Source organism: Anopheles cruzii, chromosome 2 (assembly GCF_943734635.1).
Source record: "Anopheles cruzii chromosome 2, idAnoCruzAS_RS32_06, whole genome shotgun sequence".
Taxonomy (NCBI): Eukaryota; Metazoa; Arthropoda; class Insecta; order Diptera; family Culicidae; genus Anopheles; species Anopheles cruzii.
In genome coordinates, this window is record NC_069144.1 from 46,756,245 (window position 1) to 46,778,559 (window position 22,315).

The 22,315-nt window shown below is 54.9% G+C and overlaps 2 protein-coding genes across 2 annotated transcripts; one reads left to right on the top strand and one right to left on the bottom strand.

Moving 5' to 3' along the window:
• Positions 1-6,485: 6,485 nt before the first annotated feature.
• On the bottom strand, positions 6,486-20,151 carry LOC128268851 (uncharacterized). The gene is made up of 13 exons (XM_053006126.1): positions 19,963-20,151; positions 16,050-16,120; positions 11,626-11,723; positions 11,190-11,542; positions 10,870-11,124; positions 10,721-10,792; positions 10,464-10,511; positions 10,308-10,391; positions 10,189-10,236; positions 8,620-10,123; positions 8,354-8,553; positions 8,142-8,293; positions 6,486-8,073 (listed from the first exon to the last, which is right to left on the bottom strand). Exons 1-13 carry the CDS (start codon positions 20,138-20,140, stop codon positions 7,378-7,380), a joined length of 3,759 nt encoding a protein of 1,252 aa, XP_052862086.1. The 5' UTR covers positions 20,141-20,151; the 3' UTR covers positions 6,486-7,377.
• LOC128268852 (uncharacterized) lies at positions 11,976-15,461 on the top strand. Its single transcript, XM_053006127.1, has 7 exons — positions 11,976-12,181; positions 12,256-12,500; positions 12,561-12,789; positions 12,859-13,092; positions 13,159-13,424; positions 13,491-13,849; positions 13,920-15,461. Exons 1-7 carry the CDS (start codon positions 11,986-11,988, stop codon positions 15,088-15,090), a joined length of 2,700 nt encoding a protein of 899 aa, XP_052862087.1. The 5' UTR covers positions 11,976-11,985; the 3' UTR covers positions 15,091-15,461.
• Positions 20,152-22,315: the final 2,164 nt, after the last annotated feature.

Sequence of the window (22,315 nt, forward strand, 5' to 3'; positions counted from 1 at the left end):
TGCCGGTGTCGATGAATTTAAAGTTTTATATTTCGCCCGCTCGTGTGATCGTGGCGCACTTTTCGTGGCGCCCCACCACGACTCGGAGCCTCGTGTGCCACCGTGGTCTACGGACCACGCGAGAGATGTGGAGTGCTCTCGGCTCAAGACAGTGCGGGCATGCTGCGAGTCCGCGACCGCGAACTCGGAATTTCCCTCCGGGCTGGCCCGTATGGTACATTGTTTTTGGCGTTTATTTGAGTGCATCAGTGAGCGAGAGAGAGAGAAAAAGAGAGGGAGAGAGAAAGTCTAACAGTGAACCGGCCACAACGGGCTAACTGTTAATGGGCTTCATAATCAAGCTAATAAAAATATTCGAATATTCATATTTTGGATTCAGATTTATTTATTTTTTGTTCAAGTTTGATAAAACTTAAAAAACCCACCCTGATATTGTTAGCATTATTTTCGTCTTATCTTAAACTATGAATTGACCCAAATCCGTAGTGGTCGTAGATTATCCCTCTTCGCGCTGCCCCGAACCCAACCCGCAGTGCACCAACTTCATCACATCACTTTAAGAATTGCCCAAATCCTAAATGCACAATAGCGGGATCAACACAATTATGGAGTGCTTAAAAAATGGATTATCTTCTGTTTTAACAATAATTGAAAATATTCGATGTGTTCTACTTTGCCATAATGTAAAGCGGAAGTTGTAGGAGTCACTTTGCTTTACTGTACTAAATTGTACTAAACCGCCATGTACTAACTGATACTAAATTTCCTATAGTCCAGCAAGTTACATTTTTTTTTATCATTTTCCCTTTTAATCATCTGTGCCGTAAATCAAATAGAAAATTCAAAGTACGACGATCATAATCGTACGTGCATTTGGTGGCTACTCGTCACGTTGATCGTCACGTTAGACCGTTGATCGTGCGCTGGCCCGAATTACTATTAAGGTACGATCCTTGGAGGAGGCACGCGAGCGATTTTGTCTTCTTTTTCTTCTGCTCCACGGGCTCTCCAAACTTTATCTCGCCCATTTTATCTTAATCCAATCAATGTATGTGTGTGTGTGTGTGGGGTAGTTAGTGGAAAGCCGATAACAATGATACTAAAAGCAAATCGCGCACCGCCACCATAAGAGAGGGAAAGTGATTGCGAGTGAGAGTAAGCAAAGCGAAAAAGAAAAACTGGGAAAGAAAGAGAGAAGATTAGCGCAAGCAACGCGGCCAGCTAATAATGGCGTGAAACGCGAGCAGTCTAATAAACGGAACGGAGAGGAAAATGCGCTGCGCCCGCCCGCGTCATGCGTTTGCGTTATGCTTCGGAACGGGCGGCGGCCAACGGACGGACGGGGTTTTTTCGGAATCTCGCAGCCACCGCGAGGAGCCAGAGTTTGCAGATTAGTTCTCCCGTGTGCGCGCTATGTGTGCGCCATATTTGTTTGTTTGATTTGTGCACACACACACACACGCACACTTTGCGTGGGGTGCGAAGGTTTCGCTTTTTGTGGGCGCGCGCCTTCCAAAATGGCGTTTGATGGCGGAGGAGGCAACATACTGATGCATGCGATCGGTGTTTTTGTGCGAATTATTCGACTTTCTTTCTGCGCGTCTCACGCGCCTCTATCGTACCCGTGATCGTGATCGTGATCGTGCGGTGGGCGGAGGAGCTCATTCAACCGCCCGCAGTTGGCACGCGTCACCAGCTCATGCGCATTGCGCGAGTGCGTTGCAAATCGAGCCCCAACGACACAGGGTTTCGGGGGGGCCAATGGCACTACATGCGGAATGTGAACCCAATTTCACGGATCGATCCCCGCCCCACCACCCACTGTCTGTTATCGTGGAGGGCAGCCCCCGCCGCAATGCCACCCAAAGCGTGTATCGCGCTCGGTTGGGAAATTGAATTGGAAATATTGCACTCGGGACATTCCATTCGATCGAGGTCGGCCGGCCGGGGTCCGGGTGACCGCTCAATGCTTCCGTGAGGTCGCCGCTGTGCATTATGTGTCCCCCCAGCTCCCCCACCTCACTCGCGAAGTTCCTTCATCCGGCTTTTGACGGATTTGATATAGCTCCCGAAGGCTGGCCTCTGATTCTGAAATCGGAGGTGGAAAATCACGGACTGCGCAGACCGTGCGGACCGTGGCCAATCGTCAATCAGCTCGTCCCTGAGAGGGTGCCGCGACGACCTTGACGCTAAGGAATAGGGGAAGCGATCCGAGGTCCGATCGCGATCTAGATTTGCTGGACAACGGCAACGAATCCGCAGTTCCGGCCGAAGAGGCCAGAGAGGTGAAGTGTAATGTGTTCGCACCCACACGGCCCCCTGGACCGGATGTAGCAGCATCACCGTAATTTGCATGTAATGGCGTCGGGGCCCGAACCGAGGTTGCCCACTTGCCACACGCCGCTTTCGCTTCCCTGCAGCAGCTGCAGCAGCATAATGTTGCAGGCCCCGTTAACACGTTTTTCTTCGCGTTGCATTTATGCTCCCGAATGCGATCAGCGTGTGTGTGTGTTTGGACTTTGTTCGCGTGCGAGGCATATTTTCATTTCTCGGCTCGGCTTGCTGGCGGGTTTGTGAAAGTGCCAACGTCAGTGACTTACTCCGGAACTTCTCCTTCGGCTCTGGAGTGCGCTGGAGAGTTGCAAATTGCAGTTAGATCAAGCCGCGCGGCGGCTCGGCTGGCTCCTTGAGATCAACCACGGACGGACGCACTGCGGTAATCGATCGATCGTTCCGAATTTGCCAAAAAATCTCAACCGTGAACGCGAATCGGAGGACGGAGGGCGAAACAACTCAAACTGTGCCCGCCGGCGCACGCCGATTATTGTTTCTTTTTCACATGTTTTTTGTTGTTATTTTTTGCGTATCACCGTGCGGTTACGCAAGATGCCCAATTTCCCATTATGTCAGCGCGCAGCGTTCACTGCCGCGCCGCGGGGATTGAACATTATGGGATGCAAAAGCGCTGTTGTGTGAGTGTGTGTGTGGATGGATGGATGGATGATGGTTCCGTTTATGGTCCGGTGGTGGGACATAATAGTAATAACGTGAGCATATGAGCAAGGGCAAAAACAAAAACGAGAGCAATTTTAACGACGGCGTAACGGGAAGCACTCTTCAGATGGCTTATAGCAGCAGAAAGCAGGCCCCCGCGCGGACCGCCACTGGCTATGGGTGGTGGAGGGTGGACGAATTGTTTTTTGTTTTTTTTTTCTCAAAAGTAGGATACTTTCTTGTACTATTTGCCATCACCGCCAAACCGGTCTTCAAAGGTGGGCAAGTTGGGGAATCAGGACTGTCTTTACTAACTTTAAATTAAAATAAACATAAAATTTTGGCACAATTTAATATATTTTTAGGTCATGTTGGATTGCTTTGAAAAGCCGCATATCCTTTAAGGACTGTACGCTGCACGCAATGAATCACAGTTGGCTGAGAGAATTTTACATTTCAAATGTTAGTCCGTTCTGCCACTTAAGATTTCCTACAAATCGTTTTAAAACTTGTAGAAAATAAACATTTTTTACGGTTTCTGTCACATGAAAATTAATTGACCAAAAAATCCAATTCCTCGCCAGCGAAACAAAGTTTAGCTCAACAAAACAAAAGATAAGATGTGTAAATGACAAGATGTTGACAAAGTTTAGTATCTGCAATTCACGCCACTGCACTTACACAGCATTGCCAGACAGCGTGGTTTCACCGCACGGTCCTTTCTACAGTCCTCGGGTATCAATGTTGAAGAAATGGTTTACGATAATTGAACTAATTCTGTTAAATTACTTGGGGTCTTTTCAGGTACTCCAAGGTTCATCAATAATGCGCACAACCTCTTAATGACTGGTCTAGAAAACGATGTGATCACCAGGAAAAGTCACAAACTGGTAAGTTGCATGAACCATATTGCCTTTGTCATTTACTTTTTAATTTTGATTTAGACCCCATATAGCAGAAAAACTTCTCGTAACTGTAATTGAATCATACCATCAATTCATGTTCGTAAACTTTTTAAAAATAAGGCCAGATTTGAATGCATCCCAAAGACTACGTCGGATGACATGCACTGAAGGCGTATATTTCGTTTTTATATATTTTTATACCTATACCTCGTTAAACGTGAGCCACTGTAAGTTGCTCGAACTGAGGGCACATGTGAGTGTGCCGCATCGGGATCGGGAAAGCTTCGAAACCTCTAATTCATCGTCGCCGTCGTCATCGTCGTCATTTCTCTTTCAAAAATTATTGTTATGCACTGCGATGTTAGGAAAAGAGAAATTTTGTATTCAACTTCTTTGTTGCCGATCTCTTGCTATGATCCAACCTGTCGTCACTTGTCGGTCCCGCCGTGGATCGTCGTCGATTCACGGCGGAATGTGATATTTACAACCAAGATAAAACCCAGGGTCCGGAGACCATTTGTGTACGGTTCATTGCCACCAGGGGCGTTCTACTGGCATTTCCGCGGCCCCGGAAAGGCAGGAAAATCACGGCCACCATCAGACGGGGGTCCCGTGTCTTGGGAAAGTGCTCCACCAGTGCGCACCAGTTGAATGATTTTATCGGGCCGTGATTGCTAATTCGATGCTACGACGAGTTGATTTTCCTGCGCAGCGGGCCACGATATCAAGGTACGACGATCATGGGTGATCGTATTATTAAGTAGTAGTGGATTACAAGCCACCGTGTACCATTGGATTATGAGTCGGCGACGGCACCCCTGCTCCTGTAGAGACCACAAAAGAATCCGAACCCAGCGGACACTAATTATCTCATTTAGCAAATGATCTTACCAACCTTTTACAGCCCGGGTGGCCATCCATGTTTAATAGTTCGCGTGCTGCCGGTGTGCGATGGCAACATCGGACTGTGCAATCGATGCCGCGCGCTGGATGATCCATAAATGGAGGACGGATTCTGTCGACCACCAACACCCGAGCTGGGTTACGATGGGTTTAATTTAAGTTCATTAATACACCAACGCGCGAAAAAAGGATAAGCAAACGGTCACGATAACAGGTAATTCTCTCGTACTCTCGCCCCTCATTAGACGCCGAATCGGAGGCTGAGTGTGGTGGCGCAACCGTTGCAAGCCGTTGCCGCACAGATGGGTCTGCGATGCACTTGCGTACGCGCATGTTATGTGGCCCCCCAAACGCTGGCCCGTTAGAAGTCGGCCGATAAGGCTTAATTGAAAGCCGGCCCACTCGGGTCTCGGTGTGGTGGGTTCGTCGCTTGATGGTCGAAGTCTTAAAATCTGGGGCACTTGGGCACCGCCGGGGAGCCGCGGGGCCGCGATCATTGTTCGATAGGTGTGTGTTGCGTTGTGGCCCAAAATCGATCAGAAATGTAGCGTTCAACATCGATCGGATCGATCGGTTGCTTTCGCTTGCCGTCGACATTTAAGTCGGTGTCTTTTGGAAACACAAATGGACACGCACTGCCGCCGGCGCCGTTGCGGCCCGGCCAGGCGACTCTTGCGTGCCCACTTCGGGGTTCGTTTTGAACTCGATTTGTCGCCGTTGTCGCAGGTCGCGCCACGGGGTTACGTAACGACGCGACGATGTTGACGATGCAAGTTGGCCACTGCTGCCACCGATTGATCATCGCGGCTCCGGTCACTTTCGCGCGGAGCGTAAGGTGCGTTTCGGTGTAGGGCACCCTTAAGAAGCGCCAACAGGGCCAGAAGCCACCGAGAGGTTGGCGCACCTTTATCGGCACACTTTCCTGGCAGACGTTATTTTTGGGGCTACCGGTTGGGGCTCCGGTTGAATGGAGACACTGTGGAGACAACCGGCGTCGCTGACAAGACGTAAGTGCATCCAGTTTTTCAGGCTTTTATCAGATTAACGGGCGCTTGAACTGGTTTTTATTGACGACGGCGGCGACAGTGGCCGCGGCGGGACATCGAGCCGTAATCGCGGGCCGTCAATCAAACCGGGTCGACTCGATTACCTCATTACAGCTGGCACCTCCAGCTCCCGGAGGTACTTCCTGGCCACGGGGCTGACCTTTATTCTCGCGGTTCGGACGGACACTGTGGAGTGTTGATAAGCGCGAAGCGCGAGGAAGCGATCAACCCGACCGCGAGCCGTGACTTGCGACCGTTCCAATTCTTCTGCCCACAACGACGGGGACGACGACGGTGGCCACATTTTTTCGCAGAGACTCCACGGTGGTGAAAAGAAGTAAAAGTAGCATGCCGCATTCCACATGCTCCAACGTAAACGGTGCGGTTGCGCAACGACCGATATGAAAAGCGATACCGCGGCAGCAACAGCAGCAGCAGCGATCCTTCGCGCAGCTCGAACATCGAACGATCCTCCTGTCCTGACGGCTATGACAAAGATAATGATCCCATTTACTTTCGCTTGCTCAGCGCCTATTTTCGGCAATCGAGCGCGATCGCAAACGATCAATCAAGCCCCGTCCTCAAGCCCGAGCGCCCCGAGAAAAACACAAAGATCACACCTTACTGTACTGGCTACTGGTTCGTTGTGTGTCCGGCTTTTATTTGTTGTTCGACCGCCTCTCTATTGTGTGGTGTACGAGAGCGAAGCGATTAAAATATGGATCCTGGCCGCGACGGTGGACGCAACTCGCAACTGGCAACTCGTCTGGTTCGGCTGGATTATCCCTCGCATCTCGCATCCGATATGCGGCAGCCGTTGATTCTTTTGTTTCTCGGCTTAGAAAGTAGCCCAGCATTTCGGGAGGACGGAAGGGAAGCTTACTCTTGCTATCGACCCTCCCAAGTTGCGGTTGCTGATGCTGTAATGACCCTACTATTATTTAACTCCTCACACAGGAGAGGCCCACCAGGAAGTCTGACGGTGAATAATAAGAATGATGGAGCTCCTAATGGGCCTGGGAATTAGAGGAAGGTGAAAGACCTGCTTTAAGGGTTTCCTGGGGCTACTCTACAGACTGTGCGTGTCCACTGTACAGAATAAAATGTCGATTAAAAGAACTCTACACGAAGGACCCCCCCACTAACTCTCTACTGTGGCCACGCGGACATGCGCTGCGGTCGGCTGCCGTACTTATCGTAAAATCAAGAAAACAATGTTCCGAAAATAATAATAATAAAACATAGTATGTACACGTAATATTCGGCGGACTGGTTGGTTGACTCTGAGGACTCTCTACGGCGCTCTCTCTCTCTCTCTCTCTCTCTCGCTCTCTTCGAGGAGTGTTGCTTCCAACGAGTTACTCCTGCTCTCCTACCTACATATCTCCGTCGCGGTAATGAATGTTTGCGTGTGTGTGTGTTCAGAAAGTTTGTGGTGAAAATGGGAACTCCTCCACATCGTCATCGTCATCGTAAAGACCACCCCACCGGGGGGAGGCCACCTACTACCTGCTACCACTGTTCTTCGTTTACTTCTTGTCCTTGTTGTAGTCGACAAACACTCGGACGACCTCGCCGGAGTACTTCCGCTGGGTCGGTGTGAAGTACAGATCGGACGAGTCCGGAACGGATCGCTGCTGCTGCTGCTGCTGGTGCTGTGGGTGATGTCCATTGCCAGACTGGCCCGCGTAGTGACTTCCGTTGCCGCCGGAGGGTTGCGATCCACGTGCGGACTTTCCGCGACGATCCTGCGTGTAGTAGTCATTGCCGGGGCGCTGCGATTGCATCTGTTGATGATGGTGTTGTTGCTGCTGCTGCTGTTGATGGTGCTGCATTTGTTGCTGGTGCATCGGCCGTGGCAAAGAGTACGCTCGATCGGCGTACGACGTGGAGCGGTCGCCAGTCCGGTCGTATCCGTGACGAGGCTGTCCGGATGGCGGGTATGGCCCCCCGTACGCCGAACTACCGTTCCGAGGATCTCCCCGCGGGTGCGTCGGCATCCCGTGACCACCGTCCGTTCGGTCGATCTCGTAGTACTGCGACTTGTTCGGTGAGTGCGACATCTGCAGGGTCGTCTGCTGGCTATTACCGTTGCTGTAGCCCCCACGGTCTCCGGACGAGCGGCCCTTGTGGTGGTGACCCTTCGACTCCGCCTCGAAATTGTCGAACGCGTAGTTGGTGTTGGACGAGTAGTCCTTCCAGGCCGAGTTGGGAATCAGTTGGTCCTGAGTCACCCGGGAGAGATACAATTCCATTAGCCATCTCCTGTTAGCCACTCCCAGGGAACACCTACCTTCAATCGGTTACTTCTTCGCGTGTTCACGATCGTACAGGTTGCCTGAATGATCGCGATCAGCACCAGACCGGCGATGCAACCGAGGATCAGGTAGAGCCGCACACCGGCCGGCAGCAGCTCGTCCTCCTCCTTCGGGGCTGTGGCTTGTCCTGCGATATCGGGAATCGAGTTATTTCTGTTCGAAAGAGGGAACCGTCCCGGCAACTCACCTTCCAGCTGCGTAAACTCCAGGTACGTTGGATCCACGGAGAACGTACCAACCTTGCCCGAGGACAGATTGTTCACCATCAGGTTGTGGATGGTCTGCTCGAGCTTGGCCGGATCGTCAGCCAGCACGTTCCGGCTGCCATTCTTCTGGTCCTTATCGACGAGAATGTTCATCTTCACCACGACGCTTCCATCGGCCATTCTGCAACCACGCGAGTCGTTTAACATCGTTAATCGTTAATCGTCACGGAATTACCTTCAGACTTACTTTTCAAAGTCCTGCACATCGGTCCTGTAGAAACCGGGCACCTGTTTCAGCACCCCGTTGAACGTCTCCGTGACGGACTTGGACAGATCCCGGTGCTCGGGGCTTCCGCTTGCGGGCACCTGGAACCCACTGGCCAGGTTCGTCAGCTTGATCGACGCACCGTACGCAAGCCGATCGACCACCGGTGTTGCGGCCATCGTGGCCAACTGTTCGAACTGCTTCGCGCACGACTTGATGCATACGCGCGTATCGGTGACGACCGGGACCGAGCCGTGCTTGCCGAGCTTCTTGTTGACCGGATTGAACGCACCGCCCTCGATCGGGAACATCAGGTACAGGCAGCGTTCCTCGGTAAAGTCCAGATCCGAGTCGTCGCCCGTGATGCGCTTGCGCGTAAAGTCCAGCACCGTGCGCCCATTCTGGATCGCTCCGGATGCGTTGTACAGGTCCTGCCGATCGTCCAGCTTCGGTGCCGAGTACCCGTTGATCCAGGTGTCCATCAGGAACGGGCGGCCGCTCTTGTCCACCCACCCGATGATGGCGTCGGTTTGGGACATTTTCTGATCGTCACTAAACCCGACCCCGGTCCACGTGGCCGTGTTCTTCGTCTCCAAGTGGAAGTGTACGGCATCGCCACGGGCCACCGTCTGCCAGCTGAGGAAGTACTCGCAGTTGGCCTGCTCCGGATCGCAGGTACGCGGGAACTTGTAGAACCCGTGGCACTCGTTGTCCAGCTCGTGGCCAACCGGTCCGGCCGGTACGATCACTCCTTCGCTCGCCGGAACCGGCTCTCCCTCCGCGACTGGCGACCCGTTTGTCCTTGCCACCACCGGCACCACCTTCGGTTCATCCTCCAGGAAGTTGATCTGTGTCACGCCCCGCTGACTGCGGTGGCCGTGGTACTTCAGCTCGTCCGGCTGGTAAAAGTCCGGCACCGATGCCGCCTCCTTCTCGACGCCCGACGGTGGCGAGTGCACATACGCACCCGGCTCCTGACCCCGGGCCCAGATCACGTGCATCAGATCGTCCACGATCGCGTGATCGGTCGGCTCGCTGGCGTCCAGCTTCCGGCGGAACACGATCGTAGTGACGCCGTCTTTTTCGAAGCCCCCGGTAGCCGTGAGGTCCGACTTTCCGCCCCAGAAACTGTCCACCCGTGGTGTCGACCGGTCACGGGTGTAGTAGTCCCAGACCCGGTGGTTCTCGCCCCGCGCCGTCCCGATCACGATGTCCGTACAGTCCATCGGGTTGAAGTCGTGGCGCGGTGTGTAAGGATTCAGCTTCAGCTTCGGGGTTTGCTGCTGCGGACCTGCTTTGGGTTTTGGCTTGGCCGTTGGTTCCGAGGCCGGTTCGGATTTGGGCTCGGGTTCGGACTTTGGTTCGGGTTCGGCCGACGGTACGGCACGGGCCTTCCGCTTACCGCCAGTTTTCGGCTCCGCGGTTGGTTCCGCCGTAACACTGTCCGGTTCGGGCTCGCCCGTTGGTTCGGGTTCCGATTTGGTTTCTACACAGAAAACAGGGGCGTTAGAGGGCGTCCCAAATGACCTATCCGTCAAACCCCATACGAACCTGGTTCCGCTCCTGGTTCTGCTCCCGGCTCTGGCTCGCTTTTGGGTTCTACAATGAAGGGGAGTTCAAAACGGTATTAGTTTCATCGTGGACCAGAGTGACTTGCGGGGAGGGACTACCTGGTGTTGGCTCCGATGAAGGTTCTCCGGCGGGCTCCGGTTCCGACGCCGGCTCTGCACCGGGCTCTGGTTCACTTTTCGGTTCTGGAAAGAATAGATTGCAGAAAACTCAGTATGATGTCCGAGTAATTTCGCGCTCAACTCGTGGACACCTACCCGGTTCCGAGCTAGGTTCTGCGCCCGGTTCCGGTTCAGATTTGGGCTCTGCAATGAAACACACACAAGAATTGACCAATGAATGGGTTGCCACAAACAAAACAACAACACCCGCCACTGCTCAATGACTCCACTGGGCTCAAGTTGCCGTAATTGCTCTTTGCTTTACACTCGAGCGGGGACCGACCGCGCGTTGCGATCAGCACTGGGCAAATATTGACCGACACACTCTACGCGTGTCATTCCACGCAACGTACCTGGCTCTGCTCCTGGTTCGGCGCCCGGCTCGGCCCCCGGTTCTGCTCCCGGTTCCGGTTCGGACTTGGGTTCTGGGAACGAGAGAGCAAACGCGCATCAGACACAAGGTGTTGACCGACACGAGCCGAGCTACCGTTCCGGCAATTACCTGGTTCCGAAGTGGGTTCAACGGCCGGTTCGGGTTCGGCCGCAGGGGTTCCACCGATCAGAGGAAAGTTCTTACATTCGGCCGTCAGCTTGCGGGGTCTCCAGCCGAGGGCAACCCACGACGTCCCGTTCACCTTGAGCACCACCTCGATCTCGGCCTGATCCTTCAGCACGCGCCAGTACACGTTCAGGTCCGGTGACAGGATCTTGGCCTTGTACACCGAGTAATCGATGTCGGTCGACTTGATGGGCGATTCTGGTGACGGAAGGTTGTTAGTGACCCCTGACTCTACTGACCCGCGGAAGTCACCCTGTACTTACTTTTGTTACACCCGGCACCGTACCACCCGAGCCGGCAGTAGCATTGGCGGCGCGGCATCGACGTTCCTCCCAGGTCCACGCACGTACCCTGGATGCCGCAGTCCTGGTTGGCGACGCACTCGTCCCAGAACTCGCACCGCTGGCCGTAGTACTTCCGGTCGCACTTGCACCGCGCGATGGACTTCCCGTGACCGGAGCAGGTCTCGTGGTGTTCCCGGCGCGGCACAATGTCCACGTCGGCGCACGACCAGAACCGGTAGTTGCCGCCCCATTCGTCCGCTTGCCGCACCAATCGCAGCGTACAGTCGCGGCACGTAAAGTTCCTCGGCAACGCTACCTGGTACTGCTGTGCCCTGTAAAGTCCGACAAATCGAGAAATGTACAGAGCCGGACCTCCAGCTTCCGAGGGTTGCCAGAACCAGACTCGTGAACTTACGTGGCGTCGTCACGCACGAAGCGCTTCTCTTTGCTGCTCGGTGTCAGGTTCAGCACCGGTTTCTCCTTGGTGTCGAGTACCTCCAACCGGAAGCCACCCTGCGGGAAACAGAGAAGAGCATGAGCATGAGAAAAATATTGACCCTCACACTCTACATTGCTGTTTCGGGACGACATTGTGCGCTGCTATCGTGGAGCGCGTTGCCCGCATTTTATCGAAAGGTAAATTTTGGTATCCCCGGCGCGCTGCCCACGGTGATAAGCGAGCGCAGCACTTCAGAGCCCTTCTGGTGGCGGCTGGTTATAAATAGCGCCTCGGGCCGACCCGATCGGAAAGTTTACTACCGACGGCCGTATCACCATGGCGACCAAGCGGATGCAGCTGCTTCGATTACTACTCACAGCGCTACTGAGCCTGTCATTTTGGACCGGCGTCGAAGCGCTTCAGTGCTACAGTTGCAGTGCCGAGAGTTGTTCGAAACTGGCCACCGCTGGTGCCACCACGACGTGTGCCAATGCGGACGATGTGTGTTTCTCCCGTTTTGACGCCACGAACCGTAAGCTTCGAGCGCTTCTCTGTGTGGTGGTGATCCGATAACTGATTGCCTACTGAGGTGCGTGTGTTCTTTAGTTTTAGCAACGGAGCGTGGCTGTCTAACGGCCGCTGCGGCCCCGACGGCCTGTACGGGGCCCGACTGTGTGACGTGTGTGTCTCCGGATCTTTGCAACGACGCCGGAAGCCCACAGCATCGCTGTTTGGTGTGCTCCTCGCTGACCAGCGCCGAGTGTGTGACGGATCCAAGTAGCCTGGTGGCAGCGCAATGTCCGATGGCCACCGGGGTCGATCTAACGGCAGCGCAGTGCTACAATCGTGTGGTAAGCCTCAGAGTGCCGCCTCTCAGGAGTGCGAGCTTACAGTGTCTCCTCTGCCTTCAGATCGGAACCGTTACCGAGCGAGGCTGTATTACCTCGCAACGGACCGTGGACGAGTGCGGTGGCATCGGGTGTGCAACGTGCACCGGGCCCGGCTGCAATGCGGCAGAGTTCCCGGCCGGCCGGCAGCAGTGCGTGGCGTGCGATGGGGCCACCTGCAACAGTGAAGCGTCCACAACAGTGACCTGCGACGACCCGTACGATACGTGCGCCACCGTGCAGCGGAGCAACGGTAGGACGGCACCGTCCGGAGGCCGTACACCCCGATTTAACGCAGATCTTCCTCTCTTATCGACCGCAGGGAATGTGATGAAATCGTGCGAAAAGGCCATGACCTCGGCCGATGTCGCCTACTGTCTCGCCAACCCGGCCCAGTGCGCCTTCTGTGGGAACCGGCTGTGCAATGGGGTTCCGTTCGATGCCACCACCCAGCGGCGCTGCTACCGATGCGACGGAACCGGCTGCCTCAAGTCGGCCGCTCAGCTCACCCTCTGCCGGCTGTTCGACGACGATTGCTACAGTTCCTTCACCGGGTGTAAGTGTGACCCGTGTGCCCAAGTACTGCTAGCCATTATACTTCCCTTTCCGTTTGCCGTTTTAGTTAATCCCTCCCGGCGTGGTTGCGTCTCGGAGCTGACCGCGGAAGAAGCGGTCCAGTGTAGGGCGGGTGGAGTGCCCGACAGCCCGTGTGAGGTTTGCAGTGGTTCCGAGTGCAACCTACAGGCCCGGTCCGATCATCGTTGCCTGTCCTGTTCGTCGGTCAAGGACGCAGCGTGCGTGAATCCCACCGCGGGAGCGTTACAGCCGGTGCAGTGTCCTGCGCCCAGCACGGAACTTCTCGCCGATGGGCAGTGTCTGACTAGAATTGTACGCACCGCACGTCCTCCGTGGACTCAGAGTTCGCGATCTGATCACTTTCTGTCCCACCTGCAGGTTGGCACGGTCACAGAGCGGGGCTGCATTAGCGGGGAAGCCGATCTGGTGGCGTGCGGAGAAGACGGACGGTACTGCGCCACGTGCGGCATAGAGAACGATGGTGCCGGTTGCAATTCGAAGCTCTTCCCGAGCGATCGCCGCCGGTGTACCGTGGGCACCGAGGCCAACGCGTACTGTCCCGATCCGTGGGACGATTGTGTCCAGCTGCTACAGAGTGGCACCCGCAAGCGCACCTGCCGATCGCTGCTGACCGAGACGGAACGCAGCTTTTGCGCCGCCAACAGCAATCGGTGTCGGTTCTGCGGCACCGACGGTTGCAACGCGGCCGAGATCACTTTCGACTACGTCGAATGCCTGTAAGCGGTACACTTCCGTTCCGGGCCGGAAACCTCCACTCGTCTAACTTGTTTGCCCCTTTCTCCGAAGGTCGTGTGACTCCGGCACCGATGTCCGGTGTGCCACAAACCCGGCCGCCCTCGGGACATTCGAGCGTTGCGCGACGTGTGCCTCGGCGATCGTGACGGTGGACGGAAAGCCGATCACCCGGCGGGGCTGCCTGGCCAGTATGCCGCCGGAGGTGTCCCAGGTGTGTCCGACAACCGGTAGCACTGCCTGTCAGCGGTGCTCCACCAACCGGTGCAACACCGGGAACTTTCCTTCGGCCCGCCTCCAGTGCTACCGTTGCACGAGTCCTCCCTGTGTGTCGCACCAGGACATCCGGCTCGAGTATTGTCCACAGTACACAGCCAACGATGCGTGCATCGTGCAGACGTCCACCGATGGTCAACTGTTGCGCCTCGATTGTCGCAGTGCCCTGTCGGAGTCGGAACAGGCGACGTGCCTCAGCCCGAATCCTGCCGGTCTCTGCCAGATGTGTGGCACGGCGGGCTGTAATGACCCCGCGACTTTTGGCACGTCCAGTAGCTGCGTCCAGTGCCGTAGCTCACTGAACCCTCTGTGCCAGGAGCAGGCACTTCAAATAGCGGCAGAACCTTGTGCCGATCCGGCCAACGCTGCCTGCTACACGAGGCTCACGGCCGTCGGCACCCTGACCAGCCTCACGGAGCGTGGTTGTCTGTCGGATCTGGCGGGGACCGAACGGGACAAGTGTGCCCGCGGGGAGGACTGCATCGTGTGTCGGTCCGGAAGGAGCGGCAACTGCAACACGGTCCAGTACCCGGTCGCCCCAATCACCTGCTTCCAGTGTGACTCGCGGACCGACGGGGCGTCGTGTCAGGCGGCCCAAACGGCGCAGCAGGCACCGACCTGTCCGCAGTACGACGTGGCCAACAAGTGCTACACGATCGTCCACTCGGACGGTGATACCGTGCGCAAGTGTTCGACGGCCGCCAAGGAGGTGGAGTGTGCCGGTATCGGCACCTGCGAGGTGTGCCTGTTCCGGGGCTGCAACAGCAAACCCTTCTCGGCCATCGTGGTAACGCCACCACCCGATCCTACGACTACACCTCCGCCCAATGGTGGTGCCGTGACCGGTGGCCTGACGATTCCGTGGCTGACGTGGCTACTCGGTGCACTACTGTGCGGAGCCAGCACAGGGGCTGGGCTCCTGGGCCACAGTGGACTCCACTTTCTTTAGAAACTTCCAATGGGTCCTTCCAGTTAGGTAATCAACGCATTCGAAACGCACTCCATCATAGATCGTCCAAATAAATTCGACCAACAGAGGGAGCCACCACTCGCTGTGGCACGCTCCGTTACGCAATTTTCAATTACCTGCCGGCCGATAAGTGGCCAACCGAACGAACGAACGAACGAAGGAAAACATTGATTGCCAATCGAACCGATCGATCGATAATTGGAAGAGGCATCATCAGAAGCGGCGGCAGCATAACAACTCGATCGGACACTTCGGTTTCGGTCACGCGCGCCCGATGGTGTAAACTATTTTTAACCCATTTTCACACCCCACCCGGGGCCCGAGGGACACTGGCCGTTCGATGGAAAGCTTGCTAACTGGTGGCCGGTTTTGGGATGTGCGATATGATGTCCGCTTGAAGCGACCTCGACCGAAATATATTACCACCTTTTCGGGTCTGGACCAGACTAAATAACCGCGCGGGGACGAACTGGAGCGCACACCAACTGGCACAAAGCCTTGCATCATTATTGTGCTGAAGGCTGGAGATTTTTGGACCACTTCCCACCACACCGGATGGCTTCGAAAACGGGACGGAAACGGCGCGACGACATCTCGCTGTCGGGTGCCGTCGCTAATTCTCTCGCACGGTTCAGTAGCCCGGACCCGGATAATTGATCGAGAATTCGACTCCAACTCCGGGTGGCGCGCTGAAAGTTCCGTTAGCCGCGCGCGAAAGAAAGGCCGCGCAGAACTGGCAGAACAATGACAATGATTATTGGGCCGTTCGCCGAGTCCCGTTGCGGTCGCCGCGTTAAAAGACCGTGCGCGCGTGTCGCGCGGGGTTTCTTTTCTGGCAGCTCCCGGATTCGATTTAGTGATCAAAATGGCGGTGAGCTATTAAAATGCATATTTCTTTCGGCTTTCCGAGCGCGACCCGTGCGACCGTCGACACTTACCCGGTGCGGGTACGCCAGATGCCACGAGACGTTAAACGTGCTGCCCTCGATGAACGACGTCTTCAGTGAACCTGCAACGGGAGAGAGAGAGGGAACCAAGATAAGACGTGCTGTTATGATGGTGATCAGCGAAGACATTCAGGCCAAAGCGACCCCGGAAGCTGGCACAAATCTGGTAACAGCAAACAGGAACAGAGAGAGAGTCGCAATGGTTCGGTGGTAAATTAGTATTAAATATTCTATTGTTTCGCCTCGGCTCGGCCCGCTCCTGCACGGGGAGTGCTTTGCATTTTCTTGGCCGCCGTCTGTAGGTGGATTAGGGTGCGACAGAGACAGACCTTCTTTGGATGCATAAAATTAGAATTCATAGAACACGGTGCTCCTTTGGCCGCGCGGTCTGGATTATGCAAGACCGACACCACACCGTCAGCCTCTCCGCCACAACGAGTGGCGCGGAATCAGAATCCGGGGGCCGACTCTGCAGGAAGCAGCAGCGCCATTGTTGTTACGGTGTGCGGTGCATTGTTTTTCTGCCGCGTGGTTCAGCGCCTTCGGCCCACCCTTAACGCTTAAGCCAGCAGTGGGCGTGATTGCTTGTGTTTTAAATTACAAATCGATCGATCGATCGATCGTTGAGTCACCTCAGTGAACGTGCCACTCATTTTCTTGACAAAAAATGACAAAAAAGCCTGTACCTGGTGGTGGTTGTGCTCCAATTATGCTTCCGTGGCCATAATCGACAGCAGTGATGTCCCACCGACCCACGTCAGATCGCCCTTCACCTTCAACCAACGACGGGTCAGCAGCAATTATTCGTTCCATTAATTCAATGCTGGAACCGGTGCAGGGGACCCCTGAAGGTTCAGCCCACCCGACGCCAACGCCACGTACTGATGGGGAGGTTATGTGGCTCCCGGTGACCACCACAAATGGCCGTTCGCGTGGCGTGACAAAACATTAAAATAAATTCCACTCGTCAGGTAAGGTCCTCCGCACACGGAACGAATCCAATCCAATGGTTGGCACGGCAATGGCACGGCCCGTTGTCCAAGTGAGCAACATTTAGCGCCGCTTTTAGCGCAGCGATTGCTGCTCACTTTATGGCCCAGGCGCCAGGCCGAACGGCGAAAACGGTACCGAAATTATATCCCCCAACAGTTTGTGGCTGGAGGACAGGTTTATTGGTCACTGGTATAAAGCACACTGGCTGATAGACTCAGAATAAGCGCGTGTGAGTGTGTGTGAGTGAAGGTCACAGGCCACACGGGGCCGTACGAGTAGGAAGTGGTCAGCCCGTGGAGTGGTCAAGCTGGCCAAACATTAGCTCCAAAGATGGTGCGCCAGTCTCTTCTTGACGCGTCCGTTTTGGGCCTGAAACTCCGTGGACTCCGTGGAGATGGATGGGCATCTGTCAGGTCCGATGATTGATGATCGTGATCGGGGATGGTGAACGATCGTACGGTGTACGGTGGGGCTCTCTAACATTCTTCTCTCGAGATACGATTGTGTTGTTGGAGAAGTTGAAACCCATAGGGAGCGCGGCTTGGAGGTCCCGACTTCTGTGTGCCATGTGATCGTTTCACGTGGGCTCGCTGATTGAATCGCTGAGTATATTAAACGCGTACAACGGTTCGAGTGGCAGCGCGGCGCAGAGTCGGTCGGTGAGTGCGCATTTGAAGGTCTTGAGCACCCTTCGCCGAGTTTCGATTTGCATTACTTTTTACTATTGCAGGACCAACGGTGTTGCGCACGCTGTCTGCTCCCCCGTACACGCCGAACCGAACTAAACCTAAGCTGCGCAAGCCACCGATCCGTGCCGTGCCAATGTGCCAATCCAAAGTCCACATTCCTGGCGGTGCAAACACATTGCCAAGGTGTGCCCACTGTTTGTGGGCTGGCCCTCCTCCGCGTTCCTTCCTTCTACTGGCCTTCAACTTGTGCCAACCTGAACCGTGTGTACCGTGATCGGTCGCTTTATCTGCCAATGGAGGCCATCTTCGCACAGCGTCTCCAGTAGCCCGACAGGTACCGTGAATGTTATCGAAATAAGTAAACTTTATGCTCGTGCCTATGACCTTCCACTGATGTTCATCTAGAAAAAACCGAAACCGAAAGGTGCTGCTAGCCGCGGTGAACCGATCTGAAAGGGACGCAGCACGCTGGCCATATTAACCGAAACCGAGCGCCAAACGAAAAACTTCAACGCGCCGACACGCGCCAAGGACACGAACCCGAACGCCAGCTACAGTTGACCGACCGTGAGAAGTGTCGGTCCCTCGATTCTTGACCCCTTTACCACCCCTTTTTTCTAAGCCATTTATTTGTTCACTTTGTGCAGTGCGATCGGTAACGATCGCGAAAGACTCCACGACCAACCAAAGCTACCCCTCAATCAGCAAAGCCCAGCCAAGAAGAAAAAAGAGCGCGCGTGGAATTCACGGACAATCCGTTGGGCCGTTGGCAATCGTTGGTGGCATTTCGGTGGAGGGTTTTAATCAAATTTTTATGCCGACGCCGCCGCGTGGTCCACGCCGAGTCCGAGTCGCAAAGTGTATTTCACATCTTCATTGGCGATCGATGATCGAGCGTCCGAGCGAAAAAAGAAAGTTAGCCCCGTGTTGGTGCGAGAAATAAGTGATTTTTTCGACAACTCAACTCAACATCAACATCGCACCGCTTAACGACGGCGGTTCGACGGAGCTGTTTGCAATCGGATTGCGCCACACACGTCGTGGCGTGGCGGTTAGGGAAAGCAATGTGTGAGGAGCTTGCGGATGAGGCCTAGCATTCCTAGCAATCTGGGAATAATGAGGAGCCCAACAGAGCACTGTTCGACTTTGTGTACTTTTGTTGTCCAAAACTCCAACTCCAAATACCTTTATTTACGCTTCCAAATCTAAATGTCTAATCTACCTGTTATGAGGTAAGCGAAGCGGAGCGCCTTTGTGAAACCAATTACAAGATTTTTAAGTGTCCATTAAGGATCTCCCAGCGGTAATGATGTAATTTGGCTTTCTTCCACCATTACCAAACTGGTTTGTTCCTTGTTGATTCTTCATTGCAATTCAGAAATTGAAGACATTTAGTCGAAGAATTAAGATATCATCATGAAGTTTGACACACATTCTCAGAGACAGCATGCCAGTATTTATCCTCATCACAGTCACAGTCGCGGCAGTACAATTAGCCACAACGGGATATACCGCCGCCCACCCCGGTGGCTCCAGACGGGTGTCAAACGGGGTGCCACCGTCTCTCCAGAACGATTAACTCTCGGTGTGCGCCCGGAAGAAAGAAACACTCCACCCAGCACCCGAGAGATGCGCTAATGTTACTAATGATGAACGATGCTGCCAGCCAGCCAGTTCCAGGCTGCACGCTCACGCTGAGTTAGTGGGTCACACAGCGCTGTGTGTCGTGTGAATGTCAGACAGTAGGTTAATATTTTTGGCACACCGCTCTCGCTAATGGTCCCGGTGCACGGAACATAACTCTCCCCGCCGGGGGATCGATATCATAAGCGGACGGCGCTTATATCTAGCCGCGCAATAATCATAGCCCCTGACCGAAGCATCCGGACTATAAGTGGCCACCCCGCGGAGGGCAGGCAAATCTTATGCAAAACACAACACCAACCTACGGGATGGGCCATGAAAGGGAAAACTGGCGAGCGCGAAACTGGCGCGCCCGCCTGCCGCCGTGAAAAAGAGGACGCGACAACGCCAAAAGTAGCTCACGGTGTCACGGTGTCCCCGGGTTCCAGGACCCGTTTCCGCGCCCGGGGGACCCGGTCGCGACCGGACCGGGAACGAGAAATTAGTCGTGTCGTTGGCTCGCGAACAGGTTTCCACAGCAGGTCGGGCGTGTTCTCTTGCTTTTAGGCCGCCCGGCCCCACCACCTTCGGAGACTCACCTTTGGGCATCCCACACGGCGCCTTGGTGCGGGAGTTGTCGAGAAAGTCCAGGTCGTACTTCCGGGCCGGCGGGAACGTTAGGGCAACGTGTCCCTCGGCGACCTGCAGCAGGCAGGCGACGATCACGATCAGGCCCACCATGCCGCAGCGGATCGCCCTAGAGCCGGGCTCCACCATGGTGCTCGAGTTGTCACAGTTTGTTTTTTTGTGGCCACAACACTCACTCACAATCAGATCAGAGCGCGCACGGGACGGGATCGCTCAACTTTTACTTTTTCTTCACGGCTTTACACAGCTTCGGCACCCGATCCTATCGTAGCCACCGATCGTTCGATCCGATCGCGGACCCTTGTGAAACGCCGCCCAATCGCACCGAGGGCCACACACAGACACGCACACGCAACACTCCAAACAGCACGATTCACAAACTGACGTGAAACACTGACGCTCGGGCACGCGCTGCGTCGTTGGTGAAAAGGGCCGCTGGTTGGTTGCGAAATTTGGACCCGGACCGGCCGGTGGTGCATGCGTTCGTGTGCCGAGGGTTGCAAAGGGCGCCGACGTCGATCAAAAACCGGGGCACCGCCACACAGTTTTGATGAAATCGATCAACTCATTAGTAGGCGGCGCTGCCGAAAGCGAACCTCCTCAGCTTCATGGGTGGCGATGACATGGCAACGGCAGCCTACTGCGGTCTCAACACCTCGACACTCTGGATCTCTGGTGGGCTGCAACAGAAAAAAACGAACGGGAAAAGACGTTAAATCCGTTGCAGTGGCGTAAATGCAAATGCGCGAAGGAGCGTGCTGAAGATGCTGAAGCGTTTCGAATATGCTTTCCAAGAGAAATGGCGCCGGGGGACGTAAGTTTCCTTTTCTTTTCCCCTGCGCCCCGCGGGGCGGTTGCGGAATGCATGCCGTTCGTTCATTGTTTTCCTGGCGCAGTGGTGGCGTGCGGTGCCAGGCCAGAAGCTAATGTCTTCTTTTTCTCTCTCTCTCTCGGGGTCTCTCTCGGGGTCTCTCTCGGTGCACTTGTCTTGCAGCCAATCAGTTCCGGTGGCTGCGGAGCGGAATACAAATACGCGGCCAATGCGGCCAATTTTCAAATCAATTTCACCTAGCAGGTGCTGGCGCGACAGGCCAACGACTCAATTGGCCCCTAAACAGGCAGCCCGCCTATCGGTGAGCCATCTTGTGCCGGAAAGATGGTGCCGAGTTTGTCAAATTTTAACGCGCATGGGCTGCTGAGATTGGAAGTAGCTGAGATTGTATGCAGATCAAAAGTATGATCTGCTTCTTAAAACTCTTGCCAAAAACTACCCGATCTGATTGATGGGAAAGGGATTCTGGCGACAACTTTCTCCGTTTCTTTTTTCTTACACTTTATTTAAGGTGGATGACTTGATGGTGCAGTTCGATTCTCAACGCTGGTACCGATAGCAAAATCAACGGCCTCGAAAGTGGTTGTCTCAAACGATGGCTCACCAGCGAAATGGCAAATTAGGTACCGACTTGTTTTATCACACGCCGCCGCAAAACTAATTTACTATTTTTAACCGTCTGCAGGTTAGTGCCCGTGTACGTGCCCTGAACTAAACGCTCTGAAGCCGGAACCAACACACGATGTGCACATCACGATGGCCAACCGACGGACGCCGATGCGATGCATCGATCACGTGTGTTTGTGCGCCAGCTCAGCTCATCAACTGTCACACCGCCGGAAGCGAGGCCTCGGAACGGACAAAGCCAATTGGCCATGTGATGGAGCGAGAGAGCGGCGAGCTTGGCGATGATGGCAGTTTCCATTTTTAGGTTGCATCTCACGTCATTTTTTCCACTTGACACCGACCGATCGATTCGCGAGTCACGAAGGCCCTCCGCGTGAGAGACGCGGGAGCGACCTCGGATGTGCTCGCCCGCCTCGTTAGTGGCAGCAGCCGCCGCCGCTGTGGTCAACCGCTTTTAAAATGTGTGTATCGGGTGTTTATACAGGCGTGCTGTTGCTTGTATTTATGGCTTTATGGCGACGTTGGTGCACCGCCGCGAGGTAATCAACTTTGAGGCCGGCCACGGGGTCACTAAATCATCGCACCCGATCATGCGACCCGAGCCGCGTTGCTGTTGGCGCAGGTGGCGCAGTGCCCTTGATGGCTCGCCTGTGCCCGATTCTGGCTTTGCTCCTCGCTTATCAATGGAAAACAATTCTGTGCACTGTCGGAGCCAACGAGAGAGATCATGGGCACTTCCTGGTGGTGGTTGCTGACACCGGACCGCGATCGATCCGGAATGGAAGTGATAAAACTGAGCTCAAGCCGGGCCGCCTCCCATGAAGGAAGTAATTAAAGTGCGCAAC